This window comes from Bos mutus, chromosome 4, assembly GCF_027580195.1.
Source record: "Bos mutus isolate GX-2022 chromosome 4, NWIPB_WYAK_1.1, whole genome shotgun sequence".
NCBI lineage: Eukaryota > Metazoa > Chordata > Mammalia > Artiodactyla > Bovidae > Bos > Bos mutus.
The window spans coordinates 82,145,431-82,171,312 of record NC_091620.1 but is presented as its reverse complement, the minus strand read 5'-3'; the positions used below and the strand labels follow the sequence as shown (position 1 = coordinate 82,171,312).

The window sequence follows — 25,882 nt, the reverse complement described above, 5'->3', positions numbered from 1 at the left end:
GGGTGCATTTAGTTAGGAGAGACTATGTATGCTAATGATAGCAAGTAAACCAAAAGGCTTAACATAGCATATGTTTAGTTCTTGCTTATATAAAGTTTTCTGTGGGCTGGATAACTTTCCAGGGCAACTGTCCCTACTATGATGATTCAGTAATTGAAGATGCCTCAATCTTGTACCTTCACATTTTGACATATGGCCTCCTCCTTTTCTTCAACCTTTGTTGCAGAAAGTATTTGAGAGAGAAAGAATTGCTTAGTAGTATTTCACTACCTCAGCCTAGATGTGATACATGTCACTTCTACTCATTTATTTGGTCATAAAATTTCACATGTGGTGACATATATACAATGGAATACTACTCAGCCATAAAAAGGAACACATTTGAGTCAGTTCTAATGAGGTGGATGAACCTAGAGCCTATTATGTAGAGTGAAGTAAGTCAGAAAGAGAAAAACAAATATTGTATGTTAATGCATATATATGGAATCTAGAAGGATGTACTGACAAATCTGTTCACAGAGCAGCAATGGAGACACAGACATAGAGAACAGACTTATGGACAAGGGTGGGGAAAGAGGGAGAGGGTGAGATAAATGGACAGAGTAGCATGGATGCATATATACTAGCACATGTAAATAGACAGCCAGTGGGAATTTGCTGTACAATTCAGGGAACTCAGACTGGGGCCCTGTAATAATCTAGAGGGTGGGACTAGGTGGGAGGTGGGAGGGAAATTCAAGAGGTAGAGGACTTATGTACACCTATGGTTGATTCATGTTGATATATGACAGAAATCAAACCAATTTTGTAAACCAATCATCAATCAATTACAAATAAATGTTTTAAAACAGAAATTGTCACAGGGCTTAGCATAACTGCCAAGGGGCTGAGAAATGTAGGCTCCCGTATTTATATCCTATTTTCTTGGGGAGGAAGAAAAGAAAGAATGGATATTCTCAAGGGTATTAGTAAGTAGAGAGTCCCATCCCACAATATGTGAAATAATTTTAAGTGGTATAGAGAAGGTTTTTACAATTTTTGCTTGTTTTCAACATGTATTTGAAAAATGTAAGTGCACGCTGTAGCTGTGGCTTCATTTTATATAAGTTTAAACTTAAATTGCAGATACTATAGTCTTATAAAAATGGTAGAAAGTGGCAAACAGATATCTAATATTTTAATAACAGTGACCTAAAAGAACCACTGTGAAACTGAAATATTAGTATGTAAAACTTTAAGTAAACTGGGAGTACAAGGTGGGGCATTAGAATCTGCTCTTAGCCAATACCCTATGTGATTCAGCAGCAGACTGTCTTGGACCACATGCTGGGAGGATTGTTTCAGAGGCCAGTTGCTCTTCTGCTGTTAAAATTGGGGAACCAGGGACAGGGGAGCCCGGAACTGCTGATAAGTTCTCAGTTCTGGCCTTTTTTCTCACTGCCTTTTTGCAACAGTTAACAACAAAGGGTTTGGACAGAAACATTTGACCTGGTAGGGAATACCTTCAGGACTACCATTTTCCTTCTTACTTGGTTTTTATTTTTGTCTCAGATTGTTCAAACTGGCAGTCCCACTCCTCTCAGATCAAATGTAATAATATCAATAGATATTACTGCTAGTTCCAAAAGCCTTTCCATTCACTTAAGCTCTTCATTCACTGTTGGAGCTGTCAGTTTTATTATTGTTATTTCTATTTACATGTTTTCTAAGGCTGCCTAGAAATCTCTCCCGAGGAAGGTGGCTTTGATGTCCTAATTTGTCTATAACATTCTTTCTCCATGAAGATTAATAGAAAACTCTTTTACTTTAAAAAAAAAAAAGTTTGGTTTGGATGTTAAGTTGTATGATGACCCTGCTCCTGAGAATTCTTTTATTTTATGATGTGAATGACTGATTTGGTCCTAATGACTCTTCATTCCTTTGCTTGTGGTTAGAAGGCAATGGCAACCCACTCCAGTGTTCTTGCCTGGAGAATCCCAGGGATGGGGGAGCGTCATGGGCTGCCGTCTATGGGGTCGCACAGAGTCGGACACGACTGAAGCGGCTTAGCAGCAGCAGCAGTATCAGAGCCACACAGAGGTAACCGAGGCTATGGTTAGTATTTTTAATAGTCATTTTGGGGGGACATCATCTGTATGCTTTGTATAGACTAGAAAAAAGGTTAAAAGGACATAGAGAGAAGTTACAGGGAGTAAGCAATGACATTGATGACTGAAGGATAAACCAAAGCACATTTTTGAGACACCCAAAGGAGTTCATGAATCTGGCACAGACTTCAAAATGCTCTAACCGTATCTAAAGGAGGACATATAAACACGGAAGATGAATCTGGGTGTATAGTGGTATGTATGTAACTAGCATCCATAACATTTATCCCTGTATCAGTAGTTAATGGTGTGAATTCTGTATCCTAATGAAATGGTTCTGAAATGTTACATTGCTTTAGTTTCATAATAGGGTTAGGACAGGCCCTGTACAAGCTTAAATGGAATTTCATTTGCATGAGTGTAGGCATGCATTTATAATAAAAGTTATATCCATCATATTTACTTTTTCTGGAATCCTACTGTTAGATAACACATCTAAAAGCTGCTATTTAATTTCTAGTTATTTCAATTCTGGAAGAAAGTAAAAGAGGATTCCAAAGGTATGTTATAGCACACTTAGAACAACTTTTAGGTCTATAGCTCATCAGACTGGCTCTTAAAATATGCAAGTGCCTACAGAGACCACCCCAGCTTAAAAGTATCTAAATACTTCATGTTACTTTACTGTTAAATAATGTTTAGAGTTTGTTATCTTTTGTAGACATTGGAAATCTAATTATTTATAATATCCAGTGACATTTACATTTTGCTGAATATACTTTGCTTGTAGTAGAACATATCATGCTTAGGCAAATGGGTAAAGAATGCTTGGTTCTACATTTGTTTATATATAATGCAAAATAACTCTGTTATCTTTTTGTTATAAATGCATTATTTTAAAACCATAATTCTCAAGAAGTGTTCTTAATCATTACCTTTTAAAATGCAGAATGAGAAAAAAAGTTGAAATCATTTGTTGATCATTAACTTTAAACTATCAAGTCAAATATCCATTCAAGTTTATTGGTATCTTAAAATAATACCATTCATTTCCATGCCAACAGCTATGGAGTGTTTGGTTTAGTTTTTGAGATCGATTGAAAGTAGATTGTAAAAAGTTGACCTATTGTGTTAAGCTTATTTACACATAGTGTCTTGGAAAATAAATTCTAAAAGTGCATAGCAGTTGAACCCCAAGGTATTTTACATCCCAACTTTTCTAGTATCTACTGGGATCTGTCCCATAGAGAATCTCACTTACTATAGTTATCTTATATAGGAGAAGAATCACCTCAAAAGTTAATTATTCCAAAATTTGAGATGAAATTTATGACCTGCTTATAAAAAAGAATTTGCTTTTGATTTGAAGAATTTGCACATTTGAAGAATGGCACAAGACACTTTGTTAGTTTTAACACATCGACAAAACAATCACAGACACATTTTTTCAGGTTCTTGAAATGCTTTCCTTAGAGCAGTTGAAAATGACATTTCTAAGATGCAATCAATATAAAAAGGCAAAAATGTGAAAACAATACAATTTCAGTGAAAAGGGGAAAAAAATCAATTTGGGTACTGAATGGTGACAGATAGATTGTTTAAAATGAATCTGTATTTACTCAAGGGTTAATCCTGATGAGTGAGAATTTAAAAGCCCTTCCTGACCCTCCATCCTCTTAGGTTATACTGATTTTTAAGTAAGCAGCCTATTGTATATCATTCTCCCTCCTGATTCCACTTTTCCATCAAAATGTGAACTTCTCTCCTGTCGCTGAGTGACGCGGGGCCAATAATACTGGGAGGGCGGGTGGGACGAGGGCACGTGGACCAGAAACACTTCCTAGAAACAGCAAGTATGCTGCTCAACCCCGCCTGAACTTTCCCGGTAAACACAGCTCGCCGACAGCGGCATCCCTGCTGGGTGGATCCTGCAACTCCTGGAGGGAATGGCACTTCTTGTTTTTAATTAGCAAGGTGAAAGGTGAATTAAAACTAGCTGTTTGGCAAGTCAGTGCAAGAAGCTGACTTCTGAGAGGCTTCAAGGAGCCAGAAGAGAAGAGGAGCTCCACGGGGGTGAAGGCAGTGCGTGTGCTGAGCTTGTTGTTGTTTTTTCTGAATGAATCGCTTGCATAAGTGACTCAGATAATACAGTTTCTTCCTGAATCTCCCCGCTTAGTGACTGAAAAGAGCTCTAGGCAGGACATGGCAGTGAAGATTCACTCCTTGGAATGTCCTCTTGCTCCGGGCTTATAAACAACTGTCCTGGGGAAAGGCAGGTTTTACATATCCAAACACAGCCTGACAAATGGCACTTTGGAACTGTGCTTTCTGATGACAACGCGTTCGATTTGTGACAAAGCCTCTCTCGTACGCTGCCCCTGGAGGGGAGTCCTAAGTAAAACTCACCCCGCCAGAGAGTGAGGATCGCAGCGGCAGGCAGCATGGCATCGCCTGGGCACCTCGTCACCTGGCTCCTGTGGGGCTACTTGCTGGAGCTGTGGACAGGAGGTCATACAGCTGACACCCCGCACCCCCGCTTACGCCTGTCACATAAAGGTAGGTGACCTTTTGTTTAGAAAAAAATGAGAAAAAAATTAAAATCATTTAACACTGATCTTTGGTCTCCAGACTCTTAGCATGCACCTGAAAAAAATTACTGCAAAATTGACTGAAGCTTCTAAGTACCTTTAATGAATAGGTCATGGCTAACCACAGCTGAAAATAGTGTAAAATCACAGGCTAACTTTAGAGATGTTATTTTTGTCTTGTAAATATTAGGTTTTGTTAATAAGTTCACTCACTAGCTGACACAACAGGAGAGAGAAGGAAGCAGATTGTAAAAAGCTTTGAGGGGCTGAATCCACCAAGTTAGCAGTGGGTATTTAAATATCAATTCATGCATAAAGGGAAGCAAAGATGTTAGGCAAGGGCTGTAGAAATAGAGGTGCAATTGATTTTTTTGTTTTGTGTTGTCCATAATGGGGATGAGAAGAGGAAAAAAGATTCTTGAGAATAAAATGATTCCTTGCCCATTATAACAAAGTCATCACTGTGTGATTAAAATGACTCACAACTGTTATAAACTAGCTTTCCAATTAAATTGATTACTAGAAATTTTTTATATGTGGCAAGAAAAAAATCAGTTAACAATCCCTGTAAACTGGTTTATATTGATTTAAAGTGTTAGATACTATACACTAGCATCTACTCTTTTTTTAATGTAAATTTGTATTGCTTAATTGAAGATCTATATTCAATTGAAACGTTTATTTTATTCTGCTACTATGTTTTGTAAAGCAGCATTTAGTCATAAATAAATGATCAAATGATAGCTTTTGCATCAAGGTCCTTAAAAGCCAGTCATGAATAGGTTTGATGACCCTTCCCATAAACAGACAAACAAGCAACAAACAAAACCCATATCTATGAAAGTGACTTTGCTGACTTAAAAGTTTTTTGAAATAAATTTTCAGGAAAGAAGTATTTGTTATCATTAATCATTGAGACAGATAATAGATGGAATAGTGAAAATTACATAAGAAACATTTTTCAATTGTGTAAGCTTTTAAATTGTCTCCCACTGTAGAAAGTATCCTGTATTTTTAAAATGAGTATAATCTTTTTTTTAAGTGTTACTATTTTTTTTAAATTTTATTTTATTTTTAAACTTTACAATATTGTATTGGTTATGAGTGTAATCTTTACCAGAAGGAGAAACCAAACAGGAGGCCTCAATTTTAATGACACTTTTTTTTTTTGTTTTTTATTGGACAATTATCAGTTGATTTGATTATAGAAATGTCTCATTTTATAACAGCTAAAAATCTGTGGATATTTTCTTAGTTTAAATAGATTTCTGATAATACTCCCAAGTATGTAGCATAAATTTAAGAAACACTTGACCCTGCATTTGTAAAGTATTTAAAATATAGTGCCTAGAATTGGTACAATTTATTTGATTTGGAAAGATGTATTATGGTATGTACCAACATACATATTCCTAAGAAGGTAAGATCAAATATACCTAAATGCTAAAATTTGATGTGATGGAATATGGACACATAAGGATGTCAGAGAAAGAAAACATAATAATGGATTCTTTTTCTATTGTAGACAAGTGGATAAGCTGCCAAATTTGTCAAGTTACCATTCTGCTATGCATGGTATCAACCTTCTATACTTTATTACTCTGATGCTTATTTTTTTGATAGCTCAATATCAGTGTTTCCAGAGATACCTCGTTTTAATATTTTTCCTTGGGGAACTTCTAATTTAGTCAGAGCATACCAGAACTCTGGTACATAATGTTGTCATCAGCCTCATCTTCAACACATCTCTTTTGATCAGAGGAGTAACTGTAACTGATTTTACGAGTTGTGTTAAGTGATGTGGGAGGACCACTGCTTGTATCTATGGATACTAAACTGAAAACTGCCGTAAGATTTCCTCTTGGCTTTTCTTAACCTTTTGGTTTAATGGCACTAGCTGAAAACGTGCAATGTTGTGCTTTTATATAAAGATAGTATAGAGTTACCTGAAAATAGGATGTTCCCACCTGTGCAGTTTAATTGCCAAAGTCAGTTACGATATCACACCAGAGATGCAACCTGAAGCAGCAAATGCCTCCTGCACTGCAGGTGTTTCATTGAAAGGGAAGCACAGAACTGTCAGAGTAGGGACATTCTGTCCCATTAATACAGTAAAAATAAGACATTCACCTCTCTACACTTCAGAATCAATGAACGTTTTAGCAGTGTCCAAACACTGGGGACAGAATATTTTAGAGTATACTCTTTTGCTATCATAAATGATATCCAAATAGGTGAAATTTTAGTAGTCAGTAAATTAGGTGATTAATATTGTAAATGAATGTATGGTCATGAAAAATAAGATACATGAGACATAAGTAATCTAGCACCTTTGCACTGCTGCCTGACCCCCTGTGGAGAAATCCAATAAGGCTTCCTGGAGGTGGTTACTAGATATATCCAGGGATTCATTTCATAGCAGTGGTCTATGCCATGTGGGAAAACGACAAGCATCTTTCTTATATCTTTCATTATCAAGATGGTGCTGGAGACCACAAGCCTCGTGTTTCTTCCCAAAGAGGAGGAGAAAGTCTCAGTGTCATATATTAATATAAAGCTTTAATTAAATTATATAAAAATATGTTAAGAAAAAAAGTATCCAGGAATTGCCCTTTTTCCTCTCTCCTTCATTCTTCTCTAACCCCAGAAGTGGCATGTTCTTCAACAGAGCTTGAAAGGAGAAGACCATCAAGATCAAAAGGGAGAAAAGGAGGTGAGGAAGGGGGACAAAGAAGAACATTGGGATCAAATATGGAGCATCTTATAGCTTATTCCTCACTGCTCTCCACCCACAGTGGGATAATATTGAATTCTTCCCTCTTCTGCTGAATATCCATTCCACTCTGATATTAAGCAAAGATGCTAACTAAAGGCAAGCCTTGTAAATAAAGAAATGAAATTTGCCTTTATTGAGGCAATACATATATCTTTGAATGCCTTTTACAGGTTCAGGATAAATTGGGTTAACCAAAACATACAAAGATAAAATGGCAAGATTTTGTCCTGCCCTATCAGAATGTTCAGTCAAGATATGGGTTGAGATTAACTATGTCAGACAAGTGTTTGAAAGTTTCTGAACAGTTAAGAATTTATCACCAGTTTTATAGCCAATACCCTAAAAAGGGTAATTTTGATATAATTAGTATGCATTTACCCAAGGATGTCTTTGAAAAGTAGCTATAAGCCTCGTGACAGAAAGGCCTGAGAATGAAGGCAAGAGAATAGAGGGAGAGGTGTCCTGGTGGATTCAGGCACTTCCCTCTGCTGATGTCTGGTCTCTCCTTACTTTCACCATCCTGCATTAATGAGGTTACAGGGAAGGCAAAAATATAGCCTTCCTGATAATAGAGCTTGAAGAAGAAAAAAAACAAATGAGGAAAGAAGCCCATGTCAAAGAAGAAATCCCAGTGCATGTGGAAAGTCCCAGAAATGCAATCAAGGGAGGTTCCAGATGGGGTAGGTGTTCAAAGACCCCAGAAGGGACTTCACAATTGCAGAAGCCAAGAAGAATGTCTGCTGATAAGCAGAGGGTGTTATCCCAGGATGTTTGATGAAAAGATAGCTAAATAAAGACATAAATATGGCAGAAATTAAACAGTGAAAGTCACTCAGGCTTGTCCGACTCTGCGACCCTGTGGACTGCAGCCCTCCAGGCTCCTCTGTCCATGGGATTCTCCAGGCCAGAATACTGGAGTGGGTTGCCATGCCCTCCTCCAAGGGAGCGTCCCAGGAAGTGAGCCCAGGCCTACTGTACTGCAGATCGATTCTTTATCATCTGAATCACCAGGGAAGCCCAAATATGACAGAGGATCATTGCTAAAATATGTTGATATTATAAATGTAGATTTGAGCATTGAATACATATCTATACATATAAATATGGGATAGTATTAACTAGTCTATCTGTATTTTAATATTATAAGCAATTAAATGAATATTTTTCATAGTTCGGTGAGCTCAGATTTGAAGTGAGAGGTCTCTACTCCAGCTATAATCTTTCCAATTATACTATTGGTAGTTATCTGTGCCTCAGTTTCCTTATTTGAAAATAGTGATAGTACTGATATTTTTCACTGGGTTTTTGAGAAGATCAAAACAGAACAATAATACTATAAAAGCATACTTTATAACCTAAAAATTATCTTATTGATGTTTCCTGAAGACTGATAGAAAATGAGAATATTAGAAGGAAACATATTCTAAAGATAAACAAACTTTTGGAAATCCTTAAGTTTGGATATCAATACCAGCATCTATAATGCTAGAATAGATGACAGCAAAATTTGGTCGTGATTTGCATAAAATTTGTAATCTATCCTGAATGCATTCACTCCAAATCCCATTTCGTACCTTTGACCTCTACTTATAGTAATTTATAAGATAATTACATCATCTGTATATTCCAAGATTCATGGTCAATATTTTTACAATAGAAGTCTGCATATATCTATTTATTATGCATACTCACCTTACACCACACATTTTAGAATTGTTTTTCCATTTATACAAAAAAAAATGAGATAAAATTCTAGGATAATACAATAATAAATAAGTTTTGAATGATTATCCTAAAGGTTGTAGTATTTATTTTATATCCAGGGCCAGTTGAAAAAAGGCAGTGACTGAGCCAGTTTTTCCTGAACCGGCTCATAGCTTGGGTTTCTCAGCCAGTAACTAGGTACTAGCAATAATGACATTAGTTTCACATCCCTGTGTGGTTAATAAATAAAACTGGTTATAAGGTATGATTCATAAAGAAAGTAAATTCAAAGGATCCAGGGGTGAATACAAACCTGATATCTGGATCTCCATGAGGGAGAGTTAGTGAGAATTAATTGATAAGTTTATTAAGAAACAGTTTATATTTGAAAAAAAAAAAAAAGAAGCCACTGGGTAAGATGAAAGGATTACAGTAAGTTTTGTTTTTTTTTACACAGAATGTACTTTTCATAGAAGTCTATATAAGGATTTTAAATAACACTATTCTTTGTATTTTCATCTGTTACAAATATTGCTCGTGTATCACAGAAATGCACCTGGATAATCAAAAGCTTCAGAATGGCTCTATGAATTATTCAGTTCATATGTATATGTTGAGTATGACAGTGAGAAAACAGTTATCTTTAATGTAAAATAGAGTGAGGGGAGGTCAGAATTAGAGAAAGTTGTAAATAAATGGATTGGAGAAGGAAATGGCAACCCACTCCAGTGTTCTTCCCCCAGGGACAGGGAAGCCTGGTGGGCTGCCGTCTCTGGGGTCACACAGAGTCGGACACGACTGAAGCGACTTAGCAGCAGTAAATAAACGGGGCCAATTTTGGACCAAAAAATGATTTAGTCATATAAAATCATGTCTCAAAAATTTTGTGAAGACTGTGTTCTATACATAATAAAGAACCAATACTTGTTCTTGACTAAAAAAATACATGCAGTAATCATGTTGTCACAATGGAATATTCTTTCAAAAGTTTGTGTTACAGTATTATTTTATTGTCCATGTCAGATTTGTCATTTAATGAGGGTATTTCATAGAGATGGCCTGTCTTCCTGTCTGGGATAAGATGACTTGGTGGCCCCAGTTCTATGACCATATAATAAAGCACCAAACATCAAATTGGTCATTGCTAGTAAAAATTATTGTTAGCAATCTGCTAAGTAGTTTTCTTTCATCAAAGATATCTGTTGGAATCATCCTGGGGGGTTCTTAGTGGGAGAGCATACAAAGATTTACATGAAAGATTTACTTTATCTTTGTGTGTGAAACTCTTCTGTGGTTTAGTAGAGGAATTTAGTCTGCAGGAATCCAGAAATGACACTTTGTATGCATGCATGCCCCTTCATACACAGCCACTGCAGTGTTAAAATGGTCTAGTAAGTTCAGTCTCAGAGAATTTAAAAGAAAACAAAGCTGAAATTATACCACTTACAACATTTTCCTAACGGCGTAAAGATTTCGATTATTTTCTTGGTTTAAACAGGATCAATTGCTATTAGTAGTCTTTAGCACAACATCTGATACTTTGGAATATCATATAAATTATACAAAGGATGATGATTCTTTTAATGGAGAATTTTTTCCAGGTATGGTTTTACATAACATTTGGAGCGTAAGAGAAACTATCAATGTCATTAGTTATTTCTTGGGCTTAAGCAAGCATTATTCTTTGTACTCATGTAAAGGATGATAATGACAAGACTGGATATTTTATCAGCTGGATTTTCTGGACTATGAATGAAAAAGATATGTTAATACCTCATTTGAACCAAGTAGTATAATTTCTGATAGTGGAGAACATTTTCTGTCAGAGAATGTGATGATTTCAAAAACAGGGATGTTTGTGGAATTGGTAAGTTGATTTCCTATAGCCCTGGTGGGTGGTCAAAGCAATTGGTGGCTTGGGCCCAATGCTTAGTTCAGAATATTCCCACCATAAGGCCCCATTGCCCTGGTAACTTTGACTCTACAACTAGTATGGAAAAGGAAAAGAGAAATTCATGACTTGCCTGATTTCTAGGGCTTAAAAACATATTTCTACTTCTATCTTTAATCATCTGCTTTCTGGTCAAGGACTTAGCTCATAGCCTTGGCACAGTGCTCATAGAAAAGTAGTTTAGTCCCAAGAATTACAAAACACTCTCGCATTCTAATGTCAATAGCCTGAAAACTCTAGATTTTGGATGTTGCTTATGGCTGCATGACTTGAGAAAGTTACTTATCTTTTCTGGGTATGAATTTTCTCATTTTTAAAATGGGATAATATTTAACTTGCAGCATCCTGAAAGAATTACACGAGATACTGCAAATTAGTGTGGTAAATACTTTAGCTTTAGGAAGCTTTTCATAAATTACTCATGAATCAGAAGAGGTTCAGGGAGAATTAGCCTACTCTTGTTCCCTTTTTTATTCTAAAAGCAATCATGAGTTAATTATTAACTTAACCTCTTAAAATAAGGGAAAATCTTTAATCAGTTTTTTTTTTTTTTAACTTGAAAGCAAAGTTTTTTGGTTTTGTTTTTAAATGAAGTCCACCTGTAAATGGAGTAGATAACTGGAAAGAAAATAGGATTTGGGTATCTGTTATGCTTGTAAGTTACCATAAGGTTATTTTATTGATAAATTAAGGAAAGTTGGAACTTTATCTGATGGCACTTTGGGGACAAGAGACCAAAGCCATAAAATAAACAGAAGTTACTAACAAAGGTAATCGTAGACCCAGCTTTGTAAGACACAATGGAACAGATATTACTAAGAACAGATCACACTGTCAGAAGTTAAACCAAACAGTGGCCTGTAAGCAATCAGCCCAACATACATTGTTTGCTTTGAAAGGGGGAGAAAGCTTTCCATTCTACCTTTCCCCTGGACAAACAGGTAAGGTATATGCTGCCCAGCACAGTTCCTTACCCTTAGTAGGTGTTCAGTCAGTGTTCACTGACCAGGTATGTGAATAAAGTACAATGATTTAGAGCAGCCTTTTTTTTTTTTTTTTAAAAAGAAATGCCTGATACTTGGGTGGGGTGAAGAGTACCAAAGAAACTAAGGAATCCAGAACAAATATTTATGGCTCCTTTGATAAAACACACGAGGAGAAAGGCTGGGGCTTTCTCTGCCTGTTCACCTTCCTTCACCACAGGTTTGCATTGTGTGGAGCTACTGGGGCCTCCAGACACCTTCCAACAGGTCAACCATATTTTCTAATCTATAATTAGTCCCCTTTAAAACAAAACAAAACCTACTTTTTGATGCTCTTGTCATTCTTGAACGATCACCACAACTACTTCCTTTACTTCTCTATCATTTGTTTCTTTGACTTCTCAGTGTTGTCACCAACCCCCTTCTCTCTTATTCTCCCCACCTTTATTTTCCAGATAGATATTATGATTTCTTCCCTACTTTAAGCCAAAGATGAAATGAAAGCATTTTAAGTGAATGATGTCTATTTACTGGTCTGAGTTTACCTGAGTATTTATTTTATTGGCTAGTTCAATGAATAGAAGACATAACTTTACTCATTAGGTGTAAAAATGTGTTGAAATGTATGGCTTAGGAAATAATGAAATAGTAAATAGCTTACTAGTGACTTGGACAACTTACCCTGTTTATGTAACCAGAGGGTGGCTGGTGTTCCCAGCACCATGACACTGTGGGGACTGGAAGGGGAGAATTAGGGTCCTGAGCAGAGCCTGCCAGCCTGTTCCCTCTGTGGATAATGTTGAGCTTAGTGTAAAAATATTAATTATGTAAAACTATCTATTTCCAGGTAGCTTTGGTTCATTTTCTCTGAGTTATGATTTTTTAACTCATTGAAACCACAATAGACAGGGTGTTTTATTTACAGGATAGAGCAGAAGAGTAGCATCCCTAAGGCTATGTCTCAGTGGTGACTTTAGGTGGCGCAACCAACTCCAGAAGCAGAAAAGAACAGCAGCAATGAAAATAGGAATAAAAACGTGAGGGGTCAGTTGGGGACATTGACCTTTTCCCTCCTGACTAGTTTCCTCCCAGGAAATGATGGGAACTGAGGAGAGCTTTAAATTCAAAGCTCAGGATGCACTGTGGAAATAAAGCGAAGAGGAAATGTGCTGACCGTGTTGCATATAGCTATTCACTCCTGCTGATTGCTTTTTTCCTAACCCTGAGTCAAAAATTTATCACAGACCATGTGACTTCAGAGATCCTTTCCAATTCTAGAAATGTAGGTCTCTTTCTCCTCCCAGTGTGTCTCATTTCTCCAAAACACTTTGAACGTTTTATTAGGAGACAGCCTGTGCTAGTGGAAAGAGTATGTATGGATTCAGAGTTTTAAAAAATCCTAGATTTGAATCTACAGCTTATCCTATTTGATGTCATATTATTGATGCTAAATCATTGAACTCCTTTGGAGGCTTAATTTCCTCCTAAGTACACAGGAACTAATTACTATCTCATGTGATTGTTGTAGAAAATAGAAATATACCATGGAGATGTAGGATATTGTGAAATAATGACATTATATTTTCTGACTTATGTGTCTTTAATTATGTTTTAACATCCTTGAGGGCAAGGAGTATTTTTTTGGTGAGATCCTTGTGGGCAAAATAAAGGGACTTAATCAGATCATTCCTAAACGCTGGAGGTTTAGTATCTACTGAGTAAAAACAAAACAAACAAACAAACAAAAGTTTTATGATTGTTTTTGGCTTCCATGTTATGGTCAAAATGACAAAAGTTTATTTCTTTAAGAGGTAGAGCTACTGCTGAATAATTAACCTGAGAGAGGCTTAGTTGAGCTTCATCTCAGAGGAGATAATATTACTTATGATACTTTTCTTACACTCTTCCTCCAAAGTAGGGGCTGAGAGGAGATAGACACTGGGATTAATCCAGTGCTGTACAAAGTGTCCGGGACTGGCAACACTAGCATCCCCTGTGAGCTACTGAATTAGGTTGTTGTTCAGTCACCAAGTCATGTCTGACTCTTTGTGACCCCATAGACTGTAGCATCAGTCTATGGGGTCCTGTCCCTCACCATCTCCTGAAGTTTGCCCAAGTTCCTGTCCATCGCACTGGTGATGCCATCCAACCATCTCATCCTCTGTCACTCTCTCCTGCCTTCAATCTTTCCCTGCATTAGGGTCTTTTCCAATGAGCTGACTGTTCACATCAGGTGGCCCAAGTATTGGAGCTTCAGTTTCAGCATCATTCTCTCCAATGAGTATTTAGGATTGATTTCTTTTAAGATTACTTGCTGGGCAAAGGGCTTTCAAGAGTCTACTCCAGCACCACAGTTTGAAAGCATCAGCTCTTCCATGCTCTGCCTTCTTTATGTTCCAACTCTCACAAGTGTACGTGACTACTGGAAAGACTACAGCCTTGAATATAAGGACCTTTGTTGCAAAGTGATGTCTGTGCTTTTAAACACACTCTCTAGGCTTGTCATAGCTTTCCTTTCAAGAAGCAATCATCTTCTAATTTCATGACTACGGTCACTATTCATAGTGATTTTAGAGCCCAAGAAAAGGAAATCTGTCACTGCTTCCACCTTTTCCCCTTCTATTTGCCATGATGTGATGGGACCAGATGCCATGATCTTAGTTTTGTGTTTTTTTTTTTTTAATACTGAGTTTTAAGTCAACTTTTTCACTCTCCTCCTTCATCCTCAGCAAGATGTTCTTTAGTTCCTCTTTGCCTTCTCCCATTATAGTGGTATCATCTGCGTATCTGAGATTGTTGATATTTCTCCTGGTAATCTTGATTCCAGCTTGTAACTTATCCAGCCCGGCATTTCTCATGATGTGCTGTACATGTAAGTTAAATAAAAGGATGACAATGAACAGCCTTATCATGCTCCTTTCTCAATCCTGAACTAGTCATTTGTTCCATACAAGGTTCTAACTGTTGCTTCTTCTCCCACATACAAATTTCTCAGGAGATAAGCAAGATATCTGGTATTATCATCTCTTTAAGAATTTTCTGCAGTTTGTTATGATCCACAGAGTCAAAGGCTTTAACGTAGTCAATGAAACAAAGGTAGATGTTTTTCTGGAATTCCCTTGTTTTTTCTATGATCCAGTGAATCTTGGCAATTTGATCTTTGATTCCTCTGCCTTTTCTAAACCCAGCTTGAATGTCTGGAAGTTCTTGGTTCACATAATGCTGAAGCTTGGCTTGGAGGATTTTGAGTATAACCTTACTAGCATGGGAGATGAGTGCAATTATCTGGGTTTGAACATTCTTTAGTACTGCTCTTCATGGGAATTTGGATAAGGATTGACCTTTTCCAGTTCTGTGGCCACTTCTGGGTTTTCCAAATTTGCTGACATATTGAGTGCAGCCCTTTGATAGCATTATCTCCGCGAGCTTTATTGACAGCAGTGCTTCCTAAGATCCACTTGACTTCACACTCAGTTCTGGAGGCTTGCTGAGTCAGTAATTCTGGGGCTCAGGATTCTGTGTTTTAACAAACCCTGCAGGGGATTCCTTTATTTTTTTATTTTTGAAAGACAATTGCTTTACAATGTTACTTTGGTTTCTGCCATATATCAACATGAATCAGTCATAGATATACATATGTCCCCTTCCTCTTGAATCTCCCTCCTACCTCCCACCCCATCCCACCCCTCTAGAGAGTCACAGAGGACAAGGCTGAGCTCCCTGTACTACACAGCAACTTCCCATTAGCCATCTGTTTTACACAGGGTAATGTATATATTTCAATGCTACTCTCTCTCTCCTTCCTTCGCTGTATGCACAAGTCTGTTCTGTATATCTGAGTCTCTATTCCCTGCAGGGAATTCTTAATGCACTCTTAAGCATGGGAAATACTAGGTTAAGTGTTTGGGATGATGCTACAGAGGAGCCTTGCTTTCATCTTAACTTTTTCATTTTTCCTCCTTCAGATCTATCACCCAGATATATCATAAGTGACAGCAGGTTAAGGGGTTATTTATTTAAATTTCCAAATTACAGCCTTAATCTTCAAAAATATATTTAAATTCATAAATATCGATTATGCCATTCTCTGCCTATTATGTTTTTCTATTAGATAAGATATATATATATAGTATATACAGTTATTGATAATCATTTAATATATAAATTAAATCTTTTAATAATTTTTCATGGCATAAACTGTGACACATGGTGCTATCACTGAGTTTAGATAAGAAAACATTTACAATTAGTGGATTGTGGAAAAGCATTTTGTAAGATTCCAGGTATCCTTTATCTCTCAATGGAAAGTTTTCTCCGACCAATGAAGCTAGGTGCACTTCATTCCTGTTACACATCCTGATCTTTCCCTTAATGGATTCAGAAGTTTCTATATCTTTTTAATAGTTATTCACTCAATCATTCACTTAATACATAACTATTTGTTGAGCTTCTTCAGTGTTTTAGATACTAGGCATCATGCTAGGAATTTTAGAATAAAAAACATAGTTCGCTAAATGGAATTTAGTATACTGGGTTGTAGCCTGGAACAGTGCAAAAATATTAGGTAAAAATTAAGGAAATCTGAACGGAGTATGAGTTTTAGCTAATAATAATGTATCTATGTTAGCTCATTAACTGTGACAAATGTACCACACTACTGTAAACTGTTAATAACAGAGGAAACTGGCAGTGGGTTTATGGAAACTTTTATACTAGTTTCACAACTTTTCTGTGAATCCAAAACTATTCTAATATTAAAAGTTTATTAAAAGACACACACACACAAACACACACACACATACTGCCTCTACTCAAACCCTTTCTCCAAGAAGCTTAAGACTAGTTGTAAAAGAGAAAAGTTGTGATAAAGAAGGATTTTTTTTTTTTTTAACATATTAAAGGTTAGAACAAAGTGCTACAGAAGCGTGGAGTGGGGGATGAAACAACCAGAGCTCAGTCTGGGAGGTAAATAGGAGGAGACTGCTTGAAAAATAATGAGCAAACTGTGTGTCTTAGACCATCCTGCCACCATTCCTGCTAAGCTCCCAGTGCCACCCCTCTACATATAATACACTGTCTCCTCCTAGACAAATAGGTATGTAATTAACTGAATATCATTGTATTCATAGTTATACTACTGGTAGCATCACAAGCACTCTCTATTCATGTTAAATTAAATGGCCTCATTTCTATATGACTTTAAGGAATTGTTATTTTCTTTGTATGACTAATATGAGATTAATACACATTCATGAGTAGATTCTGAAAGTTTTGAAGGCAAGTATATTGCATTTTATTGTTTAAATCCTTAGAATCTAACAAATTTAAGGTACTTAATAAATTTGGACTGTGAAGAAAGCTGAGAACCAAAGAATTGAAGCTTTTGAACTGTGGTGTTGGAGAAGACTCTTGAGAGTCCCTTGGACTACAAGGAGATCCAACCAGTCCATTCTAAAGGAGATCAGCCCTGGTGTTCTTTGGAAGGAATGATGCTAAAACTGAAAGTCCAGTATTTTGGCCACCTCATGCAAAGAGTTGACTCATTGGAAAAGACACTGATGCTGGGAGGGATTGGGAGCAGGAGGAAAAGGGGACAACAGAGGATGAGTTGCCTGGATGGCATCACCGACTTGATGGATGTGAGTCTGAGTGAACTTCGGGAGTTGGTGATGGACAGGGAGGCCTGGCGTGCTTTGATTCATGGGGTTGCAAAGAGTCAGACATGACTGAGTGACTGAACTGAACTGAACTGAATAAATTTATCATACCTATTTCACTTAATGTAAAAATATTTCATTATGTCTGAAAGTGAAAGTGAAAGTCTCCTGATGTACTTTTATGTCCGACTCTTTGCAAGCCCATGGACTATACAGTTCATGGAATTCTCCAGGCCAAAATACTGGAATGGGTAGTCTTTCCCTTCTCCAGGGGATCTTCCCAACCCAGGGATCGAATCCAGATCTCCCGCATTGCAGGCAGATTCTTTACCTGCTGAGACAGAAGGGAAGCCCAAGGATACTAGAGTGGGTAGCCTCTCGCTTCTCCAGAGGATCTTCCTGACACAGGAGTTGGACCAGGGTCTCAATTCTGCAAGCTGATTCTTTACCAACTGAGCTATCAGGAAGCCCCTTATTATGTCTATTCACATTAGTATTATCTATCTTCATTCTTTTTTTTTTTTTTCACATTTTATTTTTTTATCTATTTTTTTTATTAGAGGCTAATTACTTTACAATATTGTATTGGTTTTGCCATACATCAACATGAATCTGCCACAGGTGTACACATGTTCCCCATCCTGAACCCCCCTCCCACCTCCCTCCCCATACCATCCCTCTGGGTCATCCCAGTGCACCAGCCCCAAGCATCCTGTATCCTGCATCAAACCTGGACTGGCCATTCATTTCTTATATGGTATTATACATGTTTCAATTCCATTCTTCCAAATCATCCCCCCCCTCCTTCTCCCACAGAGTCCAAAAGACTGTTCTATACATCTGTGTCTCTTTTGCTGTCTCGCGCACAGGGTTATCATTACCATCTTTGTCTGATGCAATATATAACTAGATTCCTAAAAAAAAAAAAAAAAGATGGCAGAAAGTGAGATGCTGGAACTTGGGGGAGCGTTCAGAAGTCAGGAAAAATGATAGGAATACTTCTCTTCTGTCCCTGCTTCAAAATGTTATGCTCTAGTTTGGCTTCAGGTTTTCTGTTACAAAAGTTATAAAGAGAAATCCAGAACAGCTTTAAAAATTTTCAGAAAATATTCATATTTTATTGAAATAAAGTACACAGTTTAGGCATAGAGTGGTTTGAATTCATCTGGGTCATTACATGATCAATGTCCCATTTCAGTTACCTTTTCCTCCCATTAGCCCAGTTGTGATCTTCCAGTGTCCAGTGTAGAATCTCATTCGTGTCTAGAGTGATGAATGATGAAAAGAGAGACAAGTAATGCATGCAATCAAGTGACAAAGCCAAAAGCCTAGTCAGGACTTTGAAAAACATAGCAACTTACCTACAGTTTTGTTTTTAAAGGATGCCCTAAATGATCAAAAGCAAGAATGTTTTTCATTTTTATCAGTTAATCCCTGTGCAGAGGTTATTTTATGAATAATTTGACTATGCTCCCTTTTTGTTTTGTTAATTGATTAAATTTTAAAAGCATAGCTATCGGTAATAATACTATGAGAAGAATAAACAATTGTTACCAGTTTTATAATTATAGTTAGCTTATGTAAGATATTTTCCAACCAAAATTAATTGGGAAAGAACCAATGAAAATTTTGACTAAGGAAAAAAATTACTTTATTGGATATAAACCTTATAAAAATTAACAACATATTTTGAATTATTGTACCTTTGAGTTTTTTTAGTACCATATTAATTAATCAAATATAATACACCTAATGAAAAATAAGAAATTAATGGACATAAATAGAAATTTCATAAATAAATTCAGGTGAAAACACACATTTGTCACTGCCTTTTACTATAAAGAGTACAAAAGTAATATGTTTTGTAAAGAAACATTGGGTAAAGTAATGGAAAATAAAAATTAAAGTAGCTCTTTCATTATTGATCAAAATGACATAACTAATTTTTCCTTACCAAAAAAAAAAGAGAAAAAGAAAGGAAATAAAAAGGAAATTTCAAGTTTGACACTATTACAATGCATAGATGCTATACATATTTCTGGTCAGATGAATGATATCTAACAGATACTTTATAATTGCTTAAAATGGGTTCTAGGATATTGAGCTTGCTGGCTCTTTAAGGGAGGGTCTGCATAAACTTGAGTTAAGCATATGGTGAATTCTTAGAATAGTTATACTACCCCATGTTTAAAATTTAAATTAAAAGGAAAAGAATTTTTCAAAGTCAAATGTTAGAATTTTAGTTGTTGGCATGTTCAATTGCCCATAAAATTGCACCTTCCCATTAATAAAGGAACACAAAATACTCTATTTTTGTTCATCTAGAATGAAGAAAGATAAAAGATGGGATTTTGAAATACTGGAATGGATATTATGAGTCACCCAAAAAATACCAGTTTTGTTACTTTATTGCTTCAGTTATGGGAAGGTAATATGTTTAAGGGCTTCCCTGGTGGCTCAGTGGTAAAGAATCTGCCTGCAATGCAGGAAATGCTGCTTTGATCCCTGAGTTGGGAAGATCTGGAGAAGCACACGGCAACCCATTCCAGTATTCTTGCACAGAGAATTCCATGGACAGAGGATCCTGGCAGGCTGCAGTCCATAGGATCGCAAAGAGTCAGACATGAGTGAAGCAACCGAGCATGCGTGCACATAGCACTCATGATATGTTTAAACTTCACGTTAATATATTTTGACTTCCTAGTAATTCCCCAAAGCAAAACTCTATTACAATAATATTTAAATAACCATAGAAAGAAGAAAAATATTACAGTTAAGTCAGTTATGCTTATAATTAAAAAACTATAATTGTGTCTTTGTCATTAAAATTCTCAGAAATAAGACAAAAGTTATGTGCTGGGCACTGCTTTTGACAGATTTTTTTTGCCAAATGCTTTTTGCTTGCTCCAAAATGTGTATGCCTAAACTGCAGTCTGATATATTTTAGGATTGTAGAAGAATTTTTCATATTTGGAGAAAAAAATGGAAGTCTCTAAGATGTCAATACAATTGAGCAAGAATAAAAATGAAAAATAAAATTAGAAAATTGATACCGATTAGAAAGTCTACATGCAAATCGAGCAATGATCACTCAGAAACACATTTAGATGCCTTCTATAACATTGGTCTTAGAGGATGTTAAATAAATAGAATACTAGGATTTTATTACATGCATTTATGCTTTGGAATATGTGATTATGTTTACTACACATTTACATTTCTATGTTAGTGAGCTATGTAACAGCACATTTTTTTTTTTAGATTGGAAATGCCATTTGCCCATTTTAGTCTGCTAATTTATACCCATTGTTTAATTAGAACAGACCTTGATATTGCTTAATTTTTGAACATCCAGAATTCTGGTAATATGAGAAAATATATACAAAATTTGTCTTTAGTAAATTTTGCTCATGATGGAATAAACTCTTGCCAGCAAAAGCATGACTATAGGGCATACTCTCTGCGTGAATGGTTTGTGAATACTGCAGTTTGGTTGCTGACAGCTCGGTTGCACTTCACTTCTGAGGCTCTCTTAGCCAGGCTCTGAGTTTGCATTCACTCTCCTAGCCACTGAAATTTCCTTTTGTCTTCACTGATGGTTTTTTTCCTCTTAACAAATAGGCCCAGCTGCTACTACAGCCGGTTGCCCACACTCCCCCATATTGCTCTTGCTGAGGATGGCAGCCAGAGTAAAGAATAACAGCTGGGATTGGCTTACTTTGGCATCTAAATAATTTTGGGTGGGTCCATTCCTAACTTTATTATTTCATTTAATTTCCTAATCTTTCTTTCTGCTGAACTTCTAAAAAATTGGTGAATGATGTTTTTTCCAAAATGTTTTCCTCATCTGTATTTGACTGTTTTATACCTGGCTGCTCAAAATGGTTCATTTTGCACATTGCTATTTTTTCCACTTCTCAGCACCATTTTGAAAACAATTGCAGCAGAAGCAAATTTATTCACGTGATCTTGGACAAGTTACTTAAACTTTTTCTGACTCAAAGAGGCAAATGATAAATAGTACCTATGTCATTGATTGTCTTTGATACGGATTAAATGAATGAACATTTGAATGCAGGTAGAACACTGGCTGACACATAGTAAATGCTAAGTATTTGATGAAAAGTCAGAGAGAGAGAGAGAGGGAAAGAGAGCATATGAAAGTAAGGATGGAGCAAGAGGGAGGGGAGAGAAAAAAATGAGGGAAGGGAAAGGGAGGGAAGAGTGGAAGGGAGGGACAGAGGGAGGAATCACTGCTGGAAAAACCAATAACTACACGTACACAATTAAGACCTGTATTTCACACTTAGCATTTTACACATCTTATTCTATATCCTTCCCCCAAAATCAATAATTAGAAAAAGGCTGGAGTTTAGGAAAGCGTATGGAATTTCCCAAATCAGAGAAGATTATTGAAGGTAGGAATTTTAATGATTTAATCCAATTCATGGCATCTAGACAGGTGGTCAGACACATTTTTCACTTTGAATTTGTACATTCTCATGGAAAGGAAAATCATTGCCTGGGAAGGAGGTCCATTCCAAGTTTTGAATCTTCTGATAAAGAGAAAAGTATTTACATACCTAATCCCAAATCTATCTTACTGTATCTTCTACTGTTTCACTTTGGTTCTTTCCTCTAATAAGACTATAAGTCACAACAGACCTCCAAATGTTTAGAAATAGTTCTCATGCCCTTTGTCGGTGGGTGAATATTCCTTGCATGGTTGTCCTGATTGATATCAGTGTTCTGATCAGGCCCCTCTTTGTTAATTTCCCCCTTATAATGGAGAACCACAATCAATACTGAAGAGATGCCCGCCTTGTTCACAGAACAGTGCCACTGCTAACTGGTGTCTTTTATTTATTAAAGCCACCTGAGTTGACAGTAGCTTATTAGGCAAATATGCCAGCCTATTGGTTTATGTTGAGATGACTGTCAGTTCTTCTAAGGGCTTTTCACATAGACTCTAAGCCAGCTCTTTCCTTTATTTCACACTTGTGGTTTATTTGTTAAAGATAAGGAAAACCCTCTCCTATACTCTGCTGTGCAGAATGTGAATCAGAAGCAGAGTAACAACAGCCTGTGGTGCCCTGGACAAAACCTGTAGTTAAACATTCCTAAATTCAGGCTGTTTCTGCTATTATGTATTTTCACTTAATTTTCTTAATACCAGTGCCCACTTTTATTGTCTTTAGGAAACTATTAGCTAGTTAGGAATGATAAAACTTGCATTTGTTGTAGAAATTCTTTAAAAATATTTAAAAAATTTTAAATGCACATTTTATGGGTTCATTTTTTGTTTCAATTTTTATTTTATTTTTTTTTTTAGTATAAATTAATTTATTTTAATTGGAGGCTAATTACTTTACAATATTGTTTAGAAGAAGTGTAATGTAGATAAAAGACAATTTTTAAATTAGAAAATATAAAAATGTATGCTTTTGGCTTTCAAGGATTGTGTAGACCAGTAAATGTCATTGCTAATTTTCTATGTGAGTATTATAAAATAATCTATTTCATATAGTAAATGAAACATTCATTTGAAATTCTTTAATATGAAGAAATAAAATACAGTCTTTCTTCACTGCTGAAATAAATAAGAGATTTTTAAATGTCTTAAAATTTTTTATTTAAAAAGAATCTGTAATGATCACCACAACAGAATAACAGAATTAAAATACCATCGTAACTACGATCACTTGATTTTATAACTTTAATTTGCTGTCATTTTGTAGATTTCCCAATCTCTCTGGGTATTTGTACAAAATTTTGTGATTTGAAAAAATGAGGCATATGACTTTTCAGAATGATTTTTTTTCATTAACTCTATGTAAATCAAACAGTAAGTTCTATAAAAATGTGGAAGACTTAATGTTTAAAAAATTAGCATCATTAAAATTAATTTTTTTAAAAACCTATAAACTTTTTTTTACCAAACTTACTTAGTGTTAAAGGATTAACTTTATCAAATACTATTTTCCTATATCTCTTTATTAGTTTATAATCTACTTATACTTTTTTGTAATTCTGAATGTAGAGAAAGAATGACTAAGAACAGTGTTGAGTCAGGTGGTAGTCAAGTCCAAAGAACACTGCATTTGTCTGGTCCCACTAATGTTTTTATGGTCCATCTGCTTTATTACTGCAGCCTCTTGACTCATATCTTATTGTCAATCCAATCTACTCTTCATACTACAAGTAGAGTGATCATTAAAAATGCAAATCTTACTCATTTCAGCTCCTCGTAATAAATCTTTAATGGAAGGCTAGATACTGCTTTTTAGAGAAAACACACTCCTCTTGGCATGGTATACTAGGTTTTTTTGTGATCTGAACCCTGTTTCCCCTTTTTTTGCTTTGTATCTTTCTTGAGTTCCGATCTCCAGTAATAACTGAGTTTCATGACATTCTGGGCACCTGTCAAACTTCTTGCTCTGGACCTTTGTATATTGTTTGTGCTTCCTAGAATGTCTTTTCCTTTCGTCTCCATCCTCCCTTCTTCTGCTGCTTACTGTTAATATCTGCTCATTTTTAGGAATTTAGACATGATATACTTTTGCCAGTCATTTTTTAACCTCCACAGCACTCCATGCACTTTACGATTTTTTTTTTTTTTTTACTGTATTCCAATTGTCTATTTATCTATTTCGTTTACTATGGTGAACTCATTAGGTATAGGGATAATATTTTATTCATCACTATATCACAAACACATTTCACACTATCTAGCAAATAGTAAGAACTTATTAAATATATAGATGAATGTGTTGTGTTGTGGTCAACTTGTCTTTTCTGGCAGTCATTCTACACAAGAAACATGTGGGAAAAGCCATACTTCAGTGACACAAAAGAATCTTTCTCTACCCCACGAGAGCCACAGATAGCCTGTTCATCCAAATTTATTCACAAATATGGTAACTCCAAACTTATTCACAAATATGATAACTCCAAATTTATTCACAAATATGGTATCCATAAACTTAAACATTTTAGGTTTGAATAATATTATTTTGTTGTTATTGTGAAAGAATACTTTTTAGGGTCTGCTCTACTATATATGAATTCCAGATCAGTATCTTTGTTTGATAAGATCTAATACTTGAAGCAACCTTTTAAAAAACTCATCAGTGATTTACAGCTTTCTATTTCATATAGTCATTAGTTACCAATGTATCCAAATTATACATATAATAAAGGAAATGGGAGTCCTTTGTACTCTGTAACACAGTTATGGAAAAATATTTGATGAGGAAAAGTATTTTGGAAATATTATGGAAAAATATTTTGACATTCCTTTAAAGTTAACCTCCTTAGAGCATTTATTGGCTTTCATGTGTGAAATGGAAACTGGTCATTCTCAGAGACTTATATGTATATAAATACCACAGCAAAGTGAAGGTAAAGGAACATAAAACATAAAAAAAAATAAAAATATTTTAATGATGGAAAGGAATTGCTAACAGCAATATTTTAAGTTAGACTAAAGTATATCTTACAGTTTCTATTTTCCATTTAAAATAATTATTCTTAGCATATATTTTGGAATTTTAACCAAATTAATGTTTAAATGAAGAGTGTAAAGTGTGTCAGTTGGAATTTTTGAAGAATGTTTTCTGACAGAGGTGGGATCTCAGATCGCATCTGGTCTTTAAAAAACAGGTAGGACTTCAAAAGGAAAAATGAGGAGGAGGGAATTACAGACCGATGCAAAGGCAAAAATGATGTGGAAATTGTGGCTTTTTAGGAGAAAGCTGAACTTTTGAAAAAAAAAAGAACAGGAAAAACCATTGAGTAAATAGACTGGTGCCATTCTGCCAGATTCTTTCTATTAGAAGATTTGAAATGTGACAAATTTTGACCTTTATAAAATAAAATTTCAAATATAGTTTCTTTTCCTATTCTGGCAAAATGTTCCATCATATAGCTGGTTATGTCTAATGTGCGATATATGGTATTTCTATTTGATCTAGAATGTGCTTGTACAAAAATTAGGAAGTGAGAAACCAGATTTTTTCTTATATAAAATACTGTGTAATATGAATGACAGTTGCCTTTGCTACTTACATGAAGCTTTGTAAAAATCCAAATATTTCTGTCCTGTGTGTCACAATTGTTGCCATAGTTCGAAATGTT

General features: G+C 35.7%; 1 protein-coding gene across 1 annotated transcript in view; it reads left to right on the top strand.

Moving 5' to 3' along the window:
* Positions 1–3,943: 3,943 nt before the first annotated feature.
* Positions 3,944–25,882, top strand: part of SEMA3E (semaphorin 3E) — a 275,070-nt gene continuing 253,131 nt past the window's right edge. The window contains exon 1 of the mRNA XM_070369709.1: positions 3,944–4,643. Within this exon, the coding sequence (XP_070225810.1) occupies positions 4,529–4,643 (115 nt within the window). The 5' untranslated portion in view covers positions 3,944–4,528. The remainder of the gene's footprint in view (positions 4,644–25,882) is intronic.